This window comes from Hyperoodon ampullatus (genome assembly GCF_949752795.1).
Source record: "Hyperoodon ampullatus genome assembly, chromosome: 8".
NCBI lineage: Eukaryota > Metazoa > Chordata > Mammalia > Artiodactyla > Ziphiidae > Hyperoodon > Hyperoodon ampullatus.
In genome coordinates, this window is record NC_136921.1 from 39,495,358 (window position 1) to 39,517,546 (window position 22,189).

At 35.3% G+C, this 22,189-nt stretch overlaps 1 protein-coding gene across 1 annotated transcript in view; it reads left to right on the forward strand.

Annotated features, from left to right (window-relative positions):
• The window catches only part of PGAP1 (post-GPI attachment to proteins inositol deacylase 1), a gene marked incomplete at its 3' end in the record, with an annotated part of 69,813 nt that overhangs the window by 39,651 nt on the left and 7,973 nt on the right, over positions 1 to 22,189 (forward strand). The window contains exons 14-24 of the mRNA XM_079710761.1: positions 2,641 to 2,716; positions 6,243 to 6,316; positions 6,424 to 6,475; positions 6,965 to 7,031; positions 7,464 to 7,572; positions 9,467 to 9,505; positions 12,942 to 13,035; positions 16,614 to 16,704; positions 17,518 to 17,715; positions 18,880 to 19,015; positions 20,295 to 20,345. Of these exons, the coding sequence (XP_079566887.1) occupies positions 2,641 to 2,716; positions 6,243 to 6,316; positions 6,424 to 6,475; positions 6,965 to 7,031; positions 7,464 to 7,572; positions 9,467 to 9,505; positions 12,942 to 13,035; positions 16,614 to 16,704; positions 17,518 to 17,715; positions 18,880 to 19,015; positions 20,295 to 20,345 (987 nt within the window). The remainder of the gene's footprint in view (positions 1 to 2,640; positions 2,717 to 6,242; positions 6,317 to 6,423; positions 6,476 to 6,964; positions 7,032 to 7,463; positions 7,573 to 9,466; positions 9,506 to 12,941; positions 13,036 to 16,613; positions 16,705 to 17,517; positions 17,716 to 18,879; positions 19,016 to 20,294; positions 20,346 to 22,189) is intronic.

Below are 22,189 nucleotides of genomic sequence, written 5' to 3' on the forward strand. Positions count from 1 at the left end.
GTTGAGACAAAGAAATAGTAAGAGCCAAACATGGACAGTGTAGAGTACATTTGGAAAATAGTGAATAGGTAAATAGTAGTTTTAAAAGGATGGCTACCATGGGTAGAATAGTAGTGGAAGAAAAGCCTGGAAAAGTAGTTAATGGCCATATTCTGGAGGGCCTTGATTGGAAGATTCAGGACTTTATAGAATTCAGGAGTCAGTAGGGAACTGAAAGATTTTTCTCCATAGTAGTAATGGGATCAGAGCTATTTATTTTGGAAAATGAATCTATTTATGGTATAGGATAGATTAGAAAAAGAGAGAACAGGCACCTCATATACGATTATGAAAGCTTGTACTAGTGAAGTGGGAGTAGAAATAAAAGGATGGTGATTTCTGAGAGAAGTAGGCAGGGAAAGAAGAAGATGGAGGTAAAAGACCTGCTACTCCCCTTTCCACATTTCACCCAGCAAACTTACCCTTCAAGATCTAGCCAAAGTGTCCCTTGTTTTCCTTTTCTAGACTACTCCGGTAACCTCTTACTTATTCCCAGGATACTTTGTTTATGACTTCTTTGAGGAATATATTATACCGAATTATAATTTATTTGTTTACGTCTTTATTGCCACCACCACAGTATGAATGCATTCAGAGTAAGGACCAGATAGGTTTTACTCTACTTTGCATCTTCAACCTTTAGTGACTGCCACATAAATGCTCAAAAAAGTGTTTTTTGAATGTGAAAGTTAATGAGATTTGGGGCCAATATCATAGGAAAATTTAAAGGAAAAAAGAAAAGGGGATGTAGTTAGGAGAAGTCTCAAAGGTTGAGTCTCACGAGTACCTTATAATGGATTCATTGTTTTGTTTTGCTTAGCTCAAGTGAGAGGTATTTCAACATCTTCAATACTAAAAGCTCTCTTTAAGGGTTTTTCTTTCAGGTAAGTTGGTTTTGAATGAATTTAACATCTTCCCAAACTTGGAAAGGGCTTCCTTGGTTATTCCAAGAAATTAATGAGCATTTCGCAAATAGCCAGTCTTAGTGGCCTAATAAATACTTAATGTGTCTTAACGCTCTTTGGAAAGTAACACTGCTGACTCTAGTGTTGCGTACCCAATCTCACAAGGATGGAAACTTAGGCCTTTCATAATTTCTATGTGTCTGTTATAGCTCATCATCAGGATACATATATTTAAATAGGCAGTTCAAAATTTTCTTGAGTCAACTAATCATCTTAATATAGTTTTCCAAATGTAAATATGGAATTACTTGCATTCTTTGATGAGAGAAAACAAAATAATTAAGTCCATTAGAAATTTACTTACCTTGTATATTTCAGAGACAGACTCTTGAATTCTTTCTTTTTTGGGTAAGGGTTTATTCCATAAAGAAATGGCCAAATTTTTAAAGCAATAATAAAAGTTGTATTATTTTAAATACCTGTTAAAGTGATTTAAAATTGCTTCCCTGTCTCAGGCAATGTCTCACCCAAAGATACTTGTAAAAATATAATGAATTATCCTGTTGAATAAATGATTTCTCTATAACAGCTGTTTTCTATAGTGAAAATATCTGACAGTGTTCTTTGCCTTCTAATTAAAGAGGGAAAAATAAAAGCAGAGCCCCTTAGTTTTTTTTCTTTTATTCCCTCGTGTGTGTACATTCTAATAGCATTTTCCCTCATCTGTTTTCCATTTTCAAAAACAGTCAAAACTCCACCCAAGAGGCAAACAACGTAACACAGCTTAAAATACAATCCAAGGTGTAGTTACCAGAAAAGCCTAGGATAGACCCCACTGACTTTCCACTTATTGTAGACAGCAAACTACTTGCTAGCTACAGTTAGGCATCAGATTAATTTCTTCCTCAGCTCGTATAAATAGATCAGAGTAATTTGGTTGGATGTGGAAATGATTTTAATGAAACTGTTATTGTAGACAGCTGACAGCAAAGTTCGTTATGCCACTGTAGAAACGTTATTAGATAAGAAACGCCATTACAGAAATCGTAGTGATGCAGATGTCACGTTGTAGGTTCACTTTTTTTGAGATAGTGTTTTTTTTTCTTTGTACACAGTGAATCTCTTGTCCATTTATTATAACCTCTGTTTAGCCTGAAATAATCTTACGTGAATAACATTAGCCATCTGTAGATGAATAGCAGTATGTCTCCAAAAGCCTTTTGTAGTCTAATTAGACTGCTGAAACATACTAAATATGCAATTTTTAAAAAGATGTAACAAAATCACATTTCTTTTTGAGTATGAAAGAATTCAGAGATATATTACCTAAATTCTTAATTAATCTTGAGTTAATCTTGGCTCTTAATGCTTTGATCCATCGTTTATGGTCCCTCTTCTATAAACACCTAAAACTAGCTGCAAGAAAACTTTGCTGTACATCTGCTCTTATAGAAATGACCCTCTAATAATTTATCTATTAAGTTAAGCTTTGTCACCAAATTCTCTTAGCTTAGCATCTCTCCTTGAGGAATTCATGCCCCCTAAATATAACCAGGGTTAGAGTGTGATAGATAATAATACCTTCTACAAAACTGAAGTTTATAGATTTTTGTTTTCTACTCAAATATCAAGTGAAGATATTTTACTATAAATTTAATTCTATTTTTTCCTAATAAATCAATGTTTTATATTCCAGTTTGTTGTAGATTGTGAATTCTTTAAAAAAGAGACAAGATCCATACAGCTTCCTGTAACTCATCTTTTTTCCTTTGGTAAGTACTTTGATTTTGGAAATCTTAAGAATTGCTTTTATTTTTAAGAGTGTTGATTTATTTTGCCAGTTAGTTGCAATAATGCAGAGCCCTAACATTAAGTGTTTTTGTGTATTTCAAGTGTAGTTCTTAGAATAACCACGTGATATGGCTCAGTGGTTTGATTTTTAACTGGGCCAGCAATCATTTTCTGAGAAATGAACCTTATTTTTTTATAGACTTTATTTATTTAAATATTTATTATTTATTAATTTCATTTATTTTTGGCCATGTTGGGTCTTAGTTGCAGCACGCAGGATCTTCATTGAGGCATGCAGGATCTTTCATTGTGGCACCCAGGCTCTTCGTTGTGGTACACGGTCTTCTCTCTAGTTGTGGCGTGTGGGTTTTCTCTCTCTAGTTGTGGTGTGCAGGCTCCAGGGCGTGTGGGCTCTGTAGCTGTGGCGCACAGGTTCCAGAGCATGTGGGCTCTGTAGTTTGCAGCATGTGTGCTCTCCAGTTGAGGCACACGAGCTCAGCAGTTCTGGTGCGCGGGCTTAGTTGCCCCACGGCATGTGGGATCTTAGTTCCCTGACCAGGGATCGAACCCACGTCACTTACATTGTAAGGCGGATCCTTTAGCCCTGGACCATGAGAGAAGTCCCAGAAATGAACTTTAAAATAAACTTATCCGTGATCATATACATTTGCAGGTGATTGTCTGTGTGTATGTGTTTTCACGTGAACTTATACTACATGTAGGCCCTTTTTATAAAAGGTTTATTCTAAGATATAAATTACTACCTGCCATCTGAAGGTTTCAAGATTGCTCTAAATATTTCCCTTTTTTTGTTTTGGTAACATACACATAACTAAATATTCCTTTAAATTTTATTTTGAAATAATTTTAGACTTACAGAAAAACCACAGAAAGAGTAGAGTTCCCATATAGCTCTCATTCACTTTAACATAAACAATAAAGTTGTCAAAACTAAGACATTAGCACTGGTACAATACTGTTAACTACAGTTGTATTTGGTTTTCATTGGATTTTCCACCAGTGTTCTCCAGGTTCCCATATTGCATTTAGTTGTCATGTCTCCCTAGTTTCCTCTGATCTTTGATAGTTCCTCAGTCTTCCTTTGTCTTTTATAACTTTGAGGCCCTTGAAGAGTACTGATCAGTTATTTTGTAGAATATCTCTCTATTTGGCTTTGTCTAATGCTTTCTTATAATTAGATTGAGGTTATGCATTTAGGGCAAGAATATGACAGGAGCAATGTGAACTTCTCAGTGTATCATTTCAGAGGATACATGATGTCACTATGTCTAATTACTAATGATGTGGACCTTGATCACTTCTTGGTTAATGTGTTGTCTGCCAGGTTTCTTCACTGTAACGTTACTGCTTTGCTTTTCTCATTGTGATTAATAAATATCTTGGGGGAGATACTTTGAGAATGTGTAAGTATCCTGTTTTTCTTCAAAATAACCCACTAATTTTAGCATCCATTGGTTTATCTAGTCTGAAGCAATTATTACTGGCATTCTGTAATTATTGGAATTCTTCCTAAGGGAAAGTTGTCCCTTTTCCCCCATTTATTCAATTTTTATTTATGTCACTATGGACTTATGGATATTTATTTTATTTATTGGGTTATAATGCAATATTATTGTTACTTTTTTTTTTTTTTTTTTTTTTTGCTTAAGTTGCTCCAGCTTTGGATGTGGGAGCTCTTTTTAAGTTGGCTCTTGTGCTCTTTTGGCATGCCCAATTTTTTCAATATTTTTCTTTTGTATTCCATTCGTGAAAAGAATCTGTTACTTGAGAGAGGAAACTTCCTTTAAGATTTTTATCCCTCCCCCACCTTTTTTTTTTTTTTTGGTTAAAGAATACACAGAACAATACAGAAATGACAACTCTAAACCACCTACCTCATTAAAAATAGCAAGCTTATAAAATAAGAGATCTACCCTCCCTAGCTCAAATTTTTGTAATTGTGACTCCATGATTACACATACCATATTCAGTTCCATGTTCATAGAGGCAAATTCTCCTTGTTTTAATTTATGCTCAGCTAAACTGATTAATACTGTATAATGATAGGAAACTGGTTTCCTAGACATAATGGATATAGGTGCTTCTGGAATATGCTAAGCAATTTTAAAGTTAATCTATTAAAAGAAAAATGGGTCTTGATTTCTTCAGGTGACAAAATGAAATTTTTATTGTTGCTAAAATATACTCTGACAATAGTATGTAACTGATGTCAACTAATACTTTTGATATCTTAGATTTAATAATAAATTAAGACTTGAACTGTTTTAAAAGTGAGAACATTCAGGGAAATTTATGCTTTGATTACTGGTGAATGTCTCACATTTTAAATTATAGTACAGTCGAACACTTGTGGTTTATTTGTTGATGTTAAACAATCTTCCAAATGGGCCTATCAACATTTTAATAATGATGTTCTTTCTAAAATCTTCAAGGTGTGAGTCAGGCTAAAAAAAAAATTTTTTTTTTAATTAGTAAAGTGTTCAGCTTCTGATTTTCCTTTTGCCATAGTGGAAAGCAAAATTTTAAATTATTTCTTACCTCCTGTTAGAATTTTTTAAACACCCAAAAGTTAGACCATCTTACTTGTGAAGAAGGGTACCACAGTGAATGGTATTTTAAATTAGATTAAGTAGAATGTGAAGTATACTTCATATTTACTAGTTTTTCTCCTGTTGTTCATTTTGAGGTGCCTTAAATTCAGTGCTGTATTTTAAAATATTGGTTACATTAGGTACTCATTAAAATGGTTTGTAGTTGAATGTGTAAGTTAGCATTGTATCTTAAAAGTGATTTATTAATCACAGATTAATGGTACACCTTGTACTTAGCAAATTTGTTTACATGTTGATAAAATTTCCTAAGTCTTTTTTTCTTAACTCCAAGTATGCATCCTATAATATAGTTATGATAATGCAACATTATGAAAAAACTGGTTATGTGTTTTAACTGGTGCTAAATGTGACTGACAGAATCTTAACATCATACAGTATTTATTTTTTAATTAATAGAATTTCAGTGATATACTTGGTAAAATATTTCAAGCCTTTTCTGTCTATTGCACAGCGGTGGTTTGTCTTATTGTTTTCTCTTTTCAAAGAAGCATCTGAACACTTGCATTTGCATATTCTTATCCAAAGGCATTCACATGTAAGTGGATGCGATTTTTAAAATTTTATTAAAATGTTAAAAAAAAAACTACCAAGAAAGCATACCTTTTTGAAATTGGAACTATGTAGTGATTTTTTAAAACACATAAATGTCATTGAAAGTCACTATAAATGTTATGCTTTGTTCAAAGTTTATTGGAGGAGGATTGGAGTTTTAGGAGTTCACTCCTCCATACTGAAAGCAAGAACCTATAAACTATTTTCTAATGCTAAAAATCTGTTGACATTATTTTAGACATTGTTTAAGCAGTCAGTACTCCTGTACTTTAAAAAAATTTTTTTTGGTATTCTAAGTAATACAGTACTTTTAATTCAATAGGATTGTCTTCAAGGAAAGTGATATTAAATACAAGTGGCCTGTTCTATAATATAGAGCTTCTGAACTTTGGACAGGTAATTAATTATCTTGACAATAACAGGACTTGATTTTACTTTACTGTTTAGTTAAACAAACTTATAAACTTGTTTTTTTTTAAATTTTTGTGGTCAAACTCTATTAGATATACCAAGCTTTTAAAATCAACGTGGTAAGCAAGTGCTCAGGAGTGAAAGGTAAGTGTATTTCTGAAAAAATAGTACTGTCATTTGAAGAATCATTAGGTCTTCACTTGAATTTTCTGTGATACTTATTTTTCCATATATTTTATGTAAATTAATATTAAATATATGATAATAGAAAAGCTGTTTATATTTCCAAATGGATTTAACATAGACCCTTTCTTAACAGTAAGCATCTTTGTCTGTTTCAGTTTAAATATCCATGTTTTAAAAATACTGTATTTCTTGCTGTTTTATTGTAGTAATAATTGAGATTTAGCTGTTTAATGTTTTTCCAGTTTCTTATACTTCCCATATGCTCTAATATCTTGTTGTAGGTCTAATTAAACATTATTATTAAGTAATTCTCCATAATTTATTGTGTGATATAAGTCTTACTGATTATTTTTTAATGAAATGAGTATTGTGTAAATAGTTAGGTATTATAGTAGTAACCTTAGTAACATAAGGTTAGTAATACATATTTCCTTTATGTTTCCACAGAAGAAATTACTAGTATCTATAAACTTCATATTCCCTGGTCTTATGAAGATTCACTAACCATTGCACAGTAAGTATATGAAAGAATTTACCTTAAACTGTGTTGTTTTTGAATAATACATATTCTACTTAGTCTGTTTATTTAAATCATAATAAAATTTTAGAGAAATTATTACAGGGCCTCTTAGTAAAATGTAGGTATCCTTTATGTAACATTGTGCCCATAAGATAATATAATATTATAAGATACCATATAGTATTCTTATTTAAGCAATCTAGAATTTAAACCTTACTTGCTTCAGACATGAACCCCTTTCCACCCTCTCCCCCAGTTTCTGTGTCCTAGAAGGAGCTGTGATATGACTGGAAAAGTGTCAATCCATAGTAACATATGTGGCATCTAGCCTCCTTAACGTTATTTCACTGTGTTGTGCTGAGGATTGACTTAGCCATGGTTATTTCACAGCATTTTGTATTTGAGAACTGATATTTATCTTTTCAGGGTTCCATCTTCCACAGAAATTTCTGTGAAACTCCATATTGCTCAACCAGAAAATGACAGCCATGTAGCATTATTAAAAATGTATACATCATCAGACTGTCAATATGAGGTAAGTTATATGTTTGCTTAATTTTTAGGATTTAGTTATAGAATAAACTGGAAATATATTTTTATATTTGCCTCAGATATATGGTGATGCAAAAGCCAATTAATATGAGAGAGTTAGTTACTTATGATACTTTAAATAGTCTCCATTTTGCCTGTTAGCACCACCTCAGTATTTCCTTAGCTGGACCATTGAAAGTATGTATCTTAATAAGTAATAGAAAATAAAATAAAAATTGAGACTGCAGATTAACCTTCTCAGTTTGGAAGCCCAAGTCCAGAATCCTCCATAAACTGAAGAACTTCATGAAATCAGCTGACATGGCTATACTGCAGTAACTGGCATGATATATATTCTCCAGCACTACTGGATAAGCTTAAGGATCTTCTTTTCACTCATTATTTTAAGCTCTATTAATCATTAACATGTGCAATTTAGTACCTGTTGGGTTTGTTATACAATCACAGTAGATCTCTTTGCACTGAGAGAAGGGAAATGGACTCAAGAATAACATTTTATTTACATATAGATTCGTGAACTAAAAGAGTTCCTCTTTGTATAAGAACACACCAGCTTCTAAGGATTCCAGATTTAAGTGCTTGAAGTATACATTTCAGTGGTGGTTTTGGTTTATGTGAAATATCTTATTTCTACTCAGTTGCTTTAATTTGGATTCTTTATTAGAGCTAACTTTCTTAGGGTAGACTAGAATTGGTAGGTCAAGTGAATATAATCTGTCCTACAAGCTTCAGTTTGACCTATATTATGAGTTATTTTAGATTTCATGGAATTTATTAATGCTTTGATATCTTGCTTTCTGTTTCTAGCATTGAAGGATTTTGCAGGGATATAATGGTTTTCAGCTTGTGCCTTCATATTTCTAATATTACTATAGAGATAGAAAGAATTGTGTTAGTAATTTGGCTGTACTGCACATTCTCTTAATGTCCATATTTTTACAAATACTTTATTTTTTTTAAAAGTCCATGTATTGGGGGCTTCCCTGGTGGCGCAGTGGTTGGGAGTCCGCCTGCTGATGCAGGGGACGTGGGTTTGTGCCCCGGTCTGGGAGGATCCCACATGCCACGGAGCGGCTGGGCCCGTGAGCCATGGCCGCTGAGCCTGCGCGTCCGGAGCCTGTGCTCCACAGGGGGAGAGGCCACAGCGGTGAGAGGCCCGCGTACCGCAAAAAAAAAAAAAAGTCCACGTATTGACAAAATATAGTTATTTTACAACTTCTCTATGAAAGATGAATTTCCTTTTTCCAGACTTCCTAATATCAAAAGAGGTATATTTATGGCAGAGATAATTAATGATGAATTTCTTTTTAAAGTGTTGTCTTGGCTCAAATTTTATTACATGTGATCTGTTTGTTCCTGGTATTATATCATGTGAAACCTATTTTTATGACATTTACTCAGAAGTGGTTTAGCTTAACTATATTTAGTACCATATGATTGCAGGTTTGAGATTTTAAAGTACGAGTTACATAAGTAAGTTGATTAATTTGTGCTTAATTTTTCAGCAAACATACATATAGTTTCTGACTCAATCATTCAATAAATTCCTTTAGCTTGTATGATCTGGTAATAAGATATTCTGATTAATTAAATATTCTAGTTAGTAAAGGGTTACCACGTATCACGGTATCATATGACCACATATCATAGCATTCATCCAATTGGGAAAGAATTAGATTACAGAAAAAATATTGAACAGCAAAACCACAGTTGATACAAATTAAACGTTGATGGTTCAGAGAATTCTTTTAAGATCTTGAGTACCTTTAGGTTCATCATTATAAAAAAATTAATGATTATGCTTAATGCTCAGTTTAATAAAATGTGAACTAGAGTTTAGGGAAAATAACCTTTTTTTAATAATTGTTTTAAACTAGGTGACAGTTAAGACTTCCTTTTCACAAATACTTGGACAGGTAAGAGAGACTCCTTGTCGATTATTTATTGCCTTGTGAATAGAGACTGTAAGGCAGGGTTTGTAAACGTTTTCTGTAAAGCACCAGGTATTAGTATTTCAGCAGACCATATATAGTCTCTTGCCACTGCTGCCACTACTGCAGCTACTTCTTTTTTCTTCTTTCTCCTTTTTTCTTCTTTTTCTCATGTTAATAAAATCTGAAAGCCATTCTTGGCATACAGGCCATAGTTGGCCACCCCTGGCTTTAAGGTGATGCTTTCATGTTTGATACTTCCTAAGAATGAAAGTTGATTCCTGATTTTCAAGAAAATTAATATTTTTGGCTAAATGGTATCATATTAAGATTTCATGTTGCTCATACGATGCTATAATTCATAATCCAATAAAATCTGTGGGCTCTGTCATATAAATGAGCTTTTTGCAAGAACTTTTTATGTTGTGCAAGCTCAGTTTGTAAAAGGTAAAAGTAAATTATATTAAAAATAAACATGCTGAAATAGGTTAAATTCATTTGGGGAGTATCTTTAATTCATAGGCAAATAGTGTTACAAAAATAATTTATCAAGTCGTAGAACTACTATATTATTATTCAACATCATTATAATTTGCAGAATTGTGCAATCTGGACATAAATAGATAATACTGATTAGTCAGAGAAATTATAGTTTTAAAATTCACTAAAAATTTTATTGTGTCTTTTATTACTTTCACTTTATTTTTTTGGTCTCTTATGTTTTGCAGTCTAGGCATAGCAGAATTTTTAAGTCATTTAATTCTATAATTATAATAAAACTCACAAGTTAAAAGTAAATCAGAAACTTTTTATGTATGTTATCTCATTTGATCCTGACAACAACCTGGTAAGAACTAGATTGTGATTATTAATAAATTTGTGAACATTAGAAAATTCTAAGCTAATGTGTAAAAATTTTGTGCTACATTAGAAAGAGAAGATTAAATGTTAGTGTAAGTTGGAAAATAGCATCATGGATAGTTATAATAAATACTCTAAAATGTTAAGAGATCAATTATTAAGAAAAATTATATCTTGGAATAAAAGGGAAGAATTCATGCTATTGTATTTTTAGTATGTCACTGTACATGGTGGTATGGCTGAGGATATAACACACACTCTTATCCATATCATCCCTGGGGTTCATAATTCAGATTAGTGACAAGAAAAGTCAAGTTTGCTTGATACTGTATAATCAGGTGTAATTATATGTACACCAAAAAAACCCAGACTAATAGTCTTGTTTAGACATGGAAATTTTTCTAAAAAATGATGATGTGTGGGTGTTGCAGGATCAGAGGTAGGTACTTTTTTAAATGTTGAAGAATTCATGGCAATTGAGTTAAGTCCTCAAATGTTTGGAATGAAATAAGATGCTCTTCCTTCATGTTTGTTTCAAAATTTAGCTTGAGAACAGTAGGAGAATGAATTAGGTTTTGTATATCTTATTTGTCTTTTAAAAATCATACATATTTTCAGTGTTAACTGATTCAGTCAAAGAAGACTGGAAAGAGGACTAAAGAGAAACCACTTAGGAGAATCTTTAGCCTTTGATTAGATAATTTTTTCATAAAATTAATTTTTTTTAAAAAAAGGAAAGAGGAAAATATACTTACATATTGTTTAGTCTACTCTTATGAAAGAGAGGACAGAAAATAAACTGAAAGTTGCTTTCTCAAGAGAATTATTTAAACTCTTAATAAATCATTTCCATGTAGGAATGAAGCCCAATGTTGCCCAATCTTTAGATTTTAAGAGAAACTAGAAATCTGAATTTTTAGATAAAATATTTTAATTTTTCAATGTTGGCATCTAATTCAAAATGTAAAGAAATACTATGCCAAGTACTAAACCAAATGAAGCACATATACAATTTGAATATGACCCATGGAGGCCAGTTTATGATTGTTGATTGTTGTATCTGTGGCCTAGTATCATATTTACTACTCATAACAATGACACTCAGTCATTAAAAAGAAATTTTATGTAGGACCTCTTTCAAGATTTCTGAAAACAGTGAAGGGCATTAAAGGTTAATAATAACAGTGAATATTTTCTGATCACCTACTTGTGCCAGTTACTATTCCAAATGATTTACACAAATGAACACATTTAAGCCTCAAACTCCCTGTGAGATAGTGCTATTTAACTCCATTTTACTGATAAGGGCCTAGAGAGAAGGAGGGGTAAAATAAGTTGCCTAAGAGCTAGTGAAAGGCAAAGCTGTAGTCTGAACTCAGGAGTACGACTCTGAGCCTGTTATGCTACTTAACTATCCTTCCAACACACTTAATAACTAAAGTATGCTATATATTTCCTAGCATGTCTTTAGCAGGCAGTGAGCATCATTTAGTAGCAGGTAGGAAAATGACCTTTTCCCTTTCACTCAACTCTCCTCTCCTTTCAGTCAAAGCTACAAACTGTAAATCATGAGTATGAGCTTTATGTTTTTTGAGTCTTATCAATTTTAATCTGGGAATCCTCAGAGGAGCTTCAGGGAGACCTTGAACTTTTACTTAACATTTTGTGTAAGCATTCATTTCCATAGTTTTCATTAGATTGACAGGGGAGTCTGTACATTTTCTTAAAAATTCTGTGGATTGGAGAACATGCTTTAAAGTAATTTCCTTTTAAAACTTTAACATTAAAAGAAGAACTTACACTATGTTTTTGTTATATGTATTTTTTTTATGTAGATTGGATCAGCTGATAGAATGACTTGAGGTGCTATAACATAATGGTTATGAACTTAGGCTTTGAGTTAAATTCCATTCTACAACATTTCCAAAGATGGTGAAGGACATAAAAGCCTAACAATAGCAGCTCATATTTTTGATAGTTTATCATGTTCAAGTTAATATTCTAAATGCTTTACACAAATGAACATGTTTAAATCCTTAAAACCACCTATAAGGTAAGTACTATTATTGTCCCTATCTTACTGTTAAGAGCAAAGAGAGGTAACAAGTAAGTAAGTAACTTGCTTGTCTCTTAATTGTGCAAGTTACTTGGGCCCCCTGTACCTGAATTTCTTCATCTGTAAAATAAGGATAAGAACTATATGGAAGGATTTTTGGGAGGAGAGCATGAGATAATGCATATAAGATGTTTAGTATTATACCTGGAACATATTAAATGCTCGATAAACATTCCTTGTAAAAAATTTTGTAGCATATGCTACACAATTATATATTGCCTCTATTATGCCTTTGATGAAAAATTCAGATAACATGTTTCTAATATGCGATGTATTCTTAGCATTTATTTTGCTTAGAATTTTTATACCCATTACTCAAGATATCTTTTAGTCATGTCAGAAAATGTATAAAGTGAAAAACAACTTTTTTATTTCATGTGAAAGTATATATATTTCATTAACATGAACATTCAGAAGTTGCCCATTGATTTGCCTGTTTTCTAGGTAGTTAGATTTCATGGTGGAACTCTTCCTGCCTATGTTATATCTAGTATCCTTCTTGCTTATGGAGGACAGTTATACTCTCTTTTCTCAACAGGTAAGAATGTTTCTATTCCTCCCTCCCTCTCTTTCTTCCTCAATGCTTCATTACTACTTTTTTTATCCTACGTGTAGCTAATGAAGACACATCTACTTCTTGAAAATTCACCACCCTTCTCTCTCAAGGTTACAGGAGTTTGAGATCCTCTTAAGTTTTAAGAGATTACCAAGAAAATTCCTTACTTGTTTTCTCCATTTTATACCCTTGTGTCTAAAGTTTATTCCCTCTGTTCTGAGGATCTCTTAAGAGATAGAAGCTGGTTGACAGGGATTTTGTTCTCCATTCTGTTCCCGGTGCCTGACATAGGGCCAAGCACATAGTTGGCAGTCAGTGTAATATTTGGGCTGTATCAACTGTATCATTTAGGTCTTGGTACCCTGAATGGAATAATTAAGAGTTTAATTGAAGGGACTATTTCAAAGGTATGTATAGGGTTAAGGGAAACCAACAACAAATGATAAAATACCAAATTAGCAACAGAGCCATCTGATACTCCTAGGTATCAGGGCAAGGGAGGGAGCAAATCTAGAGAGGGTGCAGAAATGCTGTGGCCACTGTCAGCGTGTGGCTCAGCGGGGAGAAAGCAGGGAAATAAATACACTAACTTTATTTCCTTCTATCCTCCTATCTGCCAGTGCTTCTCATTCACTGAACCCAACTAGAAGCCAGTTCCTAAAAGTCAGCCTCCCAGAATTCAGAGCAAAGTAAAGGGTAGAATATGGATCTGGAGAAGAAAATATAGACTGTATAGTACATTGGACAAAGCCTTCTCTAGAGTATAGCAGTTAGAACAATTTCCCAGGAGCCTCACACACTTGCCAGGCTTGTACAATGATAATCAGAGGAGGCAAGAGGGAAAGAGAGTGGGGACAAAACATACAAAAGCAGTCCAAAAATCCCCTCCACCGTTTCCATGGTGCCAAATCCTTTCACAGCTACTCGTTTCCTTTCAGTGACTTTTTTGCAGTTTCAAGTCTGCCTTTAGTGTTCATTTTAACCTGATTTAACCTGTTATATTCCAGGAAGAAGTAAGCAACATTTAATGTGATCTGCCCAGATCCAACCTTTTAATTAAAAGATTATTCTGGCAATATGACATCTCCTATACTTGAATATAATTTTTGGAAATTTAAAAGAGACACCTCATTCTTCTCAGTTTTAAGTGACTTGACAATTGATTTTCAAGCATTTGGGATTTATATCTAGATAGTCCACAGAGACCCTGGGGATATATGATATTGGTTAATCTAGAGGACTTAAGTATGGGATTGTGTCTCAAATCAATTAAAGAAGTAGTTCTGAACCAAAGATGCTTGTTAGAAATCACTGGAATGGCTATAATAGAAAAGACAGATAATAACAAGTGTTAATGAGGATTTGTAGAATTGCAACCTTCTGTATACTGTTAGTGAGAATGTAAAGTGGTATAGCTGTTTTGGAAAGCAGTCTGGCAGTTCATCAAAAGGTTAAACAGAGTTACCATATGACTCAGCAACTCTACTCATGGGTATATACCCAAGAGAACTGAAAACACACATCCACACTAAACACTGTTTATAATAGCCAAAAAGTGGAAACAACCAAAATGTCCATCAACTGATGAACAGATAATGTGCTGAATGCTACAAGATAGATGAATCTTGGAAATATGCTAAGTTGAAGGAGCCAGTCACAAAGGACCATATATGATTCCATTTTTATGAAATCTTCAGAGTAAGCCAATCTGTAGAGACAGAAAGTAGATTAGTGGTTGCCTAGGAATGGGGAGGCATTGGAGGTGACAGTTAAGGGGACCAGTTTCTTTTGGGAGTAATGAAAATGTTTTAAGACTGACTGGTTGATAATGCACACTCTATGAATATACAAAAAACCACTGAATTGGATACACTTTAAATGGATGAATTTAAATGGAATTATAAGAATTATATCTCAGTAAAACAGTTTTTAAAAAATAGCTCACCGGGCTTCCCTGGTGGCGCAGTGGTTGAGAGTCCGCCTGCTGATGCAGGGGATACGGGTTCATGCCCTGGTCCGGGAGGATCCCACATGCCGCGGAGCAGCTGGGCCTGTGAGCCATGGCCACTGAGCCTGCGCGTCCAGAGCCTGTGCTCCGCAACGGGAGAGGCCACAACAGTGAGAGGCCTGCGTACCGCAAAAAAAAAAATAGCTCACCTGTGGAGCTTTGTAAAAATACAAATGACAAAACCATAGCCTTGGCTTCCTGAATCTGTTTCACAAATGATGATTGGCTATGTACTTTTGTATGAGAACCAGTAAATTAGAGTAAATTTTTATGGTAGGTTTATGTTTATTTTTTTTCCTTTTTTTTTAACTTTTTTAAATTGATGTATAGTTGATTTATAATGTGTTAACTTCTGCTGTACAGCAAAGTGATTCAGTTATACACACACACACATATATATATATACATTCTTTTTTATATTCTTTTCCATTTTGGTTTTTCATAGGGTATATAGTTCTCTGTGCTATACATTAGGACCTTGTTGTTTATCCATTCTATATATAAAAGCTTCAATCTGCTAATTCCAAACTCCCACTCCATCCCTCCCCCAACCCCCTCCCCCTTGGTAACCACAAGTCTGTTCTCTATGTCCATGAGTCTGTTTCTCTTTCCTAGATTGGTTCATTTGTGTCATATTTTAGATTCCACATATAAGTGCTATCATATATTTGTCTTTCTTTTCCTGACTGACTTCACTTAGTATGATAATCTCTAGTTGCATCCACATTACTGCAAATGGCATTATTTTGTTCTTCTTTATGGCTAATATCTCATTGTATATATGTACCACATCTTTATCTATTCGTCTGTTGATGGACATTTAGGTTGTTTCCACATCTTGGCTGTAGTGAATAGTGCTGCTATGAACATAGGGGTGCATGTATCTTTTTGAATTAGAGTTTTGTCTGGATATATACCCAGGAGTGGGATTGCTGGATCATATGTTATTTCTATTTTTCAGTTTTTTGAGGAACCTCCATACTGTTTCCCATAGTGGCTGCACCAATTTACAATCCCACCAACAGTGTAGCAGGGTTCCCTTTTCTCCATATCCTCTCCAGCATTTGCTATTTGTAGAGTTTTTTTTTTTTTTTTTTTTTTTTTTTTTTTTTTTTTTGCGGTACGCGGGCCTTTCACTGTTGTGGCCTCTCCCGTTGCGGAGCACAGGCTCCAGACGCGCAGGCTCAGCGGCCATGGCTCACGGGCCCAGCCGCTCCGCAGCACGTGGGATCCTCCCAGACCGGGGCACGAACCCACGTCCCCTGCATCGGCAGGCGGACTCTCAACCACTGCGCCACCAGGGAAGCCCTGTAGAGTTTTTAATGATGGCCATTCTGACCAGTGTGAGGTGGTACCTCATTGTAGTTTTGATTTGTCTTTCAAATTAGGGTAATTTTTAATCTTTTGAGAAGAGTCTCTGTGGTAGTAATAAAGACCCTTGCTTTCTATGACATGAAATATGTTGCTCTTACGAACAATGCAGCATATAATATGTCTCATACTTAATTACTTTGAATTCTCTACTACATATAATTTTTTTTTAAATCACTAGGTCACTGCTTAGATTATGCTGCTATGTTGGATAAAGAAGCCAAACCATACAAAGTTGATCCTTTTGTAATTATGGTTAAGTTTCTGTTGGGGTAAGTTTTATTATCTGTGATAATGATTTTAATTTTGTTTTATATATAAAGTATTATGTTTGGCTCAAATATGAAGGATAAATTTCCATACAAATAAGGCAATTGACTTGTTTTATTAAATGGACTTTTTCTCTTAGGCAAAGGCCTAATAAGTACATCAACATTTACTTCAATAGTTTAGAAGTAATTATTGAACTTATATATATAATATATATACACATATATCAGTCTAAATTTAGACTATAAATATACCAGGACTTTAACATTTTCAAAAGAATGTATGTGGTACATGAGCTTTGGGTATCCCAGATTCATGGACACAAAGCAATATAGGATATTGGTGAAACAGTGCCTCAGAACACTTTTTATTACTTCCCATACAAAGTATATTTTAGATCTCTCTACCCTACTTAACATCGCATTCTTAATTTATTCATCTTTTGTTTTTGTTTTTGTTTGGTTAAAAACCATTACTTAGATGTCTTTTCTTCTGTCTTTATAACTAGCTATTGGCTTTCTAACTTAAAAAAAAGACCAGTTATTACTTCATTACAAGGATCAATGAGAGCAGTAAAGCTGCATTGAGACTTGAGACTCAGATCCTTGAAGATCACTTGACTCAGTAGTTCCCTACCAGGAATTGAAGTTTGTTTTTTCAGTATAATTATAAATGAAATATCATGGTATTCTGGGGACTGTAGTGAATGGTCAAACACTTCAAATATTAAATCCTTTAATGAGAGTTGTTGGGGGTTTTTTTGCTTTTATTGTATTATTTGCTTTTATTTTTTGTATGTTTTCTTTTATCCACAGATACAAATGGTTTAAAGAATTTTGGGATATGTTATTGTTACCAGAATTAGATGCCATCGTTTTAACTAGTCAGAGTATGTGTTTCCCCCTTGTATCTTTGATTCTTTTTCTGTTTGGAACATGTACTGCCTACTGGGGTGGCCTACTCTCTTCTACATCTGTGAGACTCCTTTCTTCATTGTGGCTGACTTTGAAAAGGTAAAGAATGAATGACAAAAACCTTCCTTATTGCTCTTAAGAAAAAAACTGTATTCTGATAGGGAACCTTAAAATTAACTTGCTTTCACTAAACTATAATTTCTGAGGAAAAATGTATAACTAGTAAAACACGGGGTTAGTGTTCAAACTTATGTTATTTGTCATAGGTTATCATTTATTTCAAGTTAAATGCTACATTTGATTTTGACCATAGTGCTCAAGAGTTAATCAAAAAAGTTTGACAGTTTACACAAGTATTTTTAAATTTCACTGTTGTAAGTCTTTCCAAGGGCGAAGTGTTTCTCTGGCAATGCTTTTATATGTTGATTTTCAATCAAACCTGAGACTCCAATCTTGATATTTAGGGTCAGATTAGATGAAATGTATAAGAGCTCCAAAAACATTGCCTAGAGGTTTATTATGATCCAAAGACAGTTTGAAGTTGCTGGTATGCTCTTTTGGTAAACCAGTGATCTAGTTTCCATTTCCTCACCAGCCGTGTTATGTGATTTACTGTCACAGAGGGAATTATGGTATGATGCTTCTTCCTCCACCCTTCTGAGGTGCTTCTGACATTAACACCATCACATGTCTGAGTGACCTCAAGACTTTAAGAACAAAAGTATTTCTCTTCCTATCAAAATTGGAATTGTATGGCACAGGGCCTATAATTAATAATTATCTTTAATAATATTTTTTTCTTTTTTAGTACACGTATTACCCATAGTATATATAAATGCAAGAGAAACTATCACAGTGTATAAAAGAATTTTAAAATATGTGTCACCCCTCACCTTTATTTTAAAAAGCCTGTTTACCTTATAGTAATACTTGCACATTAATAAGGAGAGCCTGGCAGAGCACTGTATTGTTTTCTGTTTATATGTGACTGTGTAAATAACTGTTAATATGCTTTTTTTTTTTTTTTTTTTTTTGTGGTACGCGGGCCTCTCACTGTTGTGGCCTCTCCCGTTGCGGAGCACAGGCTCTGGACGCACAGGCTCAGCGGCCATGGCTCACGGGCCTAGCTGCTCTGCGGCATGTGGGATCTTCCCGGACCGGGGCACGAACCTGTGTCGCCTGCATCGGCAGGCGGACTCTCAACCACTGCGCCACCAGGGAAGCCCTAATATGCTTTTGAAAGCTTTACTCTTGTTATTCCAGGCCCTCTGAACTTCCTAAAGATATGAAGATAATATCACCAGACTTGCCCATTTTGACAGTTGTTTTGATCATAGTTAGTTGGACAACTTGTGGAGCATTTGCCATCCTTCTTACTTATCTTTACTATGTGTTTAAGGTATGTCAAATCAGTAAAGTCAGAAGACCTGAGCTTTGTATCAGACAGGCATAGACTTTCCCATGGGTGTTGTTAAAAAAATTTTTTTGATCACTGCTGTTATATAACAGGCCTATGTGTAAAGTTTTTTTTAACATCTTAGCTATTTCAAATATATATAGTTAACTGTAGAACTGAAGTTACTAATCTGAGTGGGTTTCTTTGTTAAAAACAAAGGGAGGGGAGGAGATATAATCTGTTCCATATTGCTTGATGCTCTGGCAAGTAATGATAACTTTTTAAAAAACATTTTACTAGAACGGTTTTTATTCACACCTCCCTTTAAACGTGGATAATAGACAAAACAAAAAGTTATGTCAGTGGGATCAGTCTGTCAATCATGCTGAAATAATGTAGAATGTTACAAATGTTGCTAAAGAATCACAAGACAGGATAAAAGTAATTAAGCTGACAATTTTACTGAGGAAATGAAAAACACTTCTAAGAAGGCTGACAGCTTTTCAGGAAAATCTACACTATACAACTGCTTGTTCTCCACATTAGTCTTATGTAGAGACAGTTGATACTGGAAAAGATAATAATTTTTTCCTTTTTTTAACAAAGGTTTATTTGCATCTGCATTTAACACTAATACATGCACATTATAGATTACTTTCAGTTTACAAAGGAAAAATATGTCCATCAGAAAAAACTATTTAGAATTATTTTGATTTACAAATATAAATTAATTTGATTTATAAATATAATATTTTTAGTTTTTTAAGGTGGATATTTCAAACAACTGACACAATAAGCAGAACTTTCTCAAATACTTAAGCAAACCTAGTAAATTTATAGACTTTCTCAGGTTCTTGTAAACATTTCACCACCCTATATAATTGAGTTCCACATTTTCAAAGATTTAGATTATATAACACATGTTCAACTCTTTATACTATGCTGAATATAATCAAATTTTTGACTCGCATGACACTTCAAGTTGCGATAGCAAGGCACCATTCAAGCATAGGCTCACACAGTGTGGAAGATACAGCATTATATCCTGGCCCCAACATACTCTGGAATTTTGTATTATTTTGTTTGTTTTTTAATCCATGATAGCAAGCACATGTAGTTATTATTTATCTTTTCTAAAAGAATGTTTTTACATGTTTAAATGAATTTTTATTTATTTAGGTTTTTAAAATTTCAAATTATAGTGCTTCTCAATTTCAGTAAAAATGGTTATGTTTTTTTATTTCAAAATAAAAGTAAAATTAAAGTCTTTCCTTTTTCATAGATTGTTCATCTGCAAGCCAGCTTAACAACTTTTAAAAATAGCCAGACTGTGGTAAGTTTTATTTTCAAAACGCTATATCACTTTAGTATGAAAGAACATGAAAAAATATAAAAGTTGATTTTTGTAAAAGAAGGTTAGGACTTTACAGTATTTAAAAGGTTTTATGAATTTAAATAACTTTAAGAAAAGCAAGCCTAGAGACTTCCGGGTAAGATGGCGGAAGAGTAAGACTCGGAGATCACCTTCCTCCCCACGGATACACCAGAAATACAGCTACACGTGGAACAACTCCTACAGAACACCTACTGAACGCTGGCAGAAGACCCCAGACCTCCCAAAAGGCAAGAAACTCCCCACATACCTGGGTAGGGCAAAGCGGAGAGATTCCCGCACAGAGGATCGGTGCCGAGCGGCACTCACCAGCCCGAGAGGCTTGTCTGCTCGCCCGCCGGGGCGGGCGGCGCTGGAAGCTGAGGCTCGGGCTTCGGTCAGAGCACAGGGAGAGGACTGGGGCTGGCGGCGAGAACTCAGCCTGAAGGGGGCTAATGCGCCACAGCTAGCCGGGAGGGAGTCCGGGAAAACTCTGGAGCTGCCGAAGAGGCAAGAGACTTTTTCTTCCCTCTTGGTTTCCTGGTGCGCGAGGAGAGGGGATTAAGAGCGCTGCTTAAAGGGGCTCCACAGACGGGCGCGAGTCACGACTGAAAGCGCGGAGCCCAGTGACGGGCGTGGGACGCTGGGGCTGCTGCTGCCGCCGCCAAGAAACCTGTGTGCGAGCGCAGGTCACTGTCCACACCGCCCTTCCGGGAGCCTGTGCAGCCCGCCACTGCCGGGGTCCCGGGATCCAGGGGCGGCTTCCCTGGGAAAACGCACGGCGCGCCTCGAGCTGGTGCAACGTCACGCCGACCTCTGCCACTGCAGGCTCGCCCCGCACTCCGTGCCCCTCCCTCCCGCCCGGCCTGAGTGAGCCAGAGTCCCCGAAGAGGCTGCTCCTTTAACCCTGTCCTGTCTGAGCGAAGAACAGACGCCCTCCGGCGACCTACACGCAGAGGCGGGGCCAAATCCAAAGCTGAGACCCAGGAGCTGTGGGAACAAAGAAGAGAAAGGGAAACCTCTCCCAGCAGCCTCAGAAGCAGCGGATTAAAGCTCCATAATCAACTTGATGTACCCTGCATCTGTGGAATACATGAATAGACAACAAATCATCCCAAATTGAGGAGCCAGGAGTCAGTGCTGTGCCTCTGAGGTGGGAGAGCCAACCTCAGGACACTGGTCCACAAGAGACCTCCCAGCTCCACATAATATCAAACGGCGAAAATCTTCCAGAGATCTCCATCTCAACACCAGCACCCAGCTTCACTCAACGACCAGCAAGCTACAGTGCTGGACACCCTATGCCAAACAACTAGCAAGACAGGAACACAACGCCACCCATTAGCAGAGAGGTGGCCTAAAATCATAAAAAGTCCGCAGACACCCCAAAACACACCACCAGACGTGGACCTGCCCACCAGAAAGACAAGATCCAGCCTCATCCACCAGAACACAGGCACTAGTCCCCTCCACCAGGAAGCCTACACAACCCACTAAACCAACCTTAGCCACTGGGGACAGACACCAAAAACAACGGGAACCACGAACCTGCAGCCTGCAAAAAGGAGACCCCAAACACAGTAACATAAGCAAAATGAGAAGACAGAAAAACACACAGCAGGAGAAGGAGCAAGATAAAAACCCACCAGACCTAACAAACGAAGAGGTACTAGGCAGTCTACCTGAAAAAGAATTCAGAATAATGATGGTAAAAATGATCCAAGATTCTATTTCCCAGATCCAAAATCTTGGAAATAGAATAGACAAAATGCAAGAAACAGTTAACAAGGACCTAGAAGAACTAA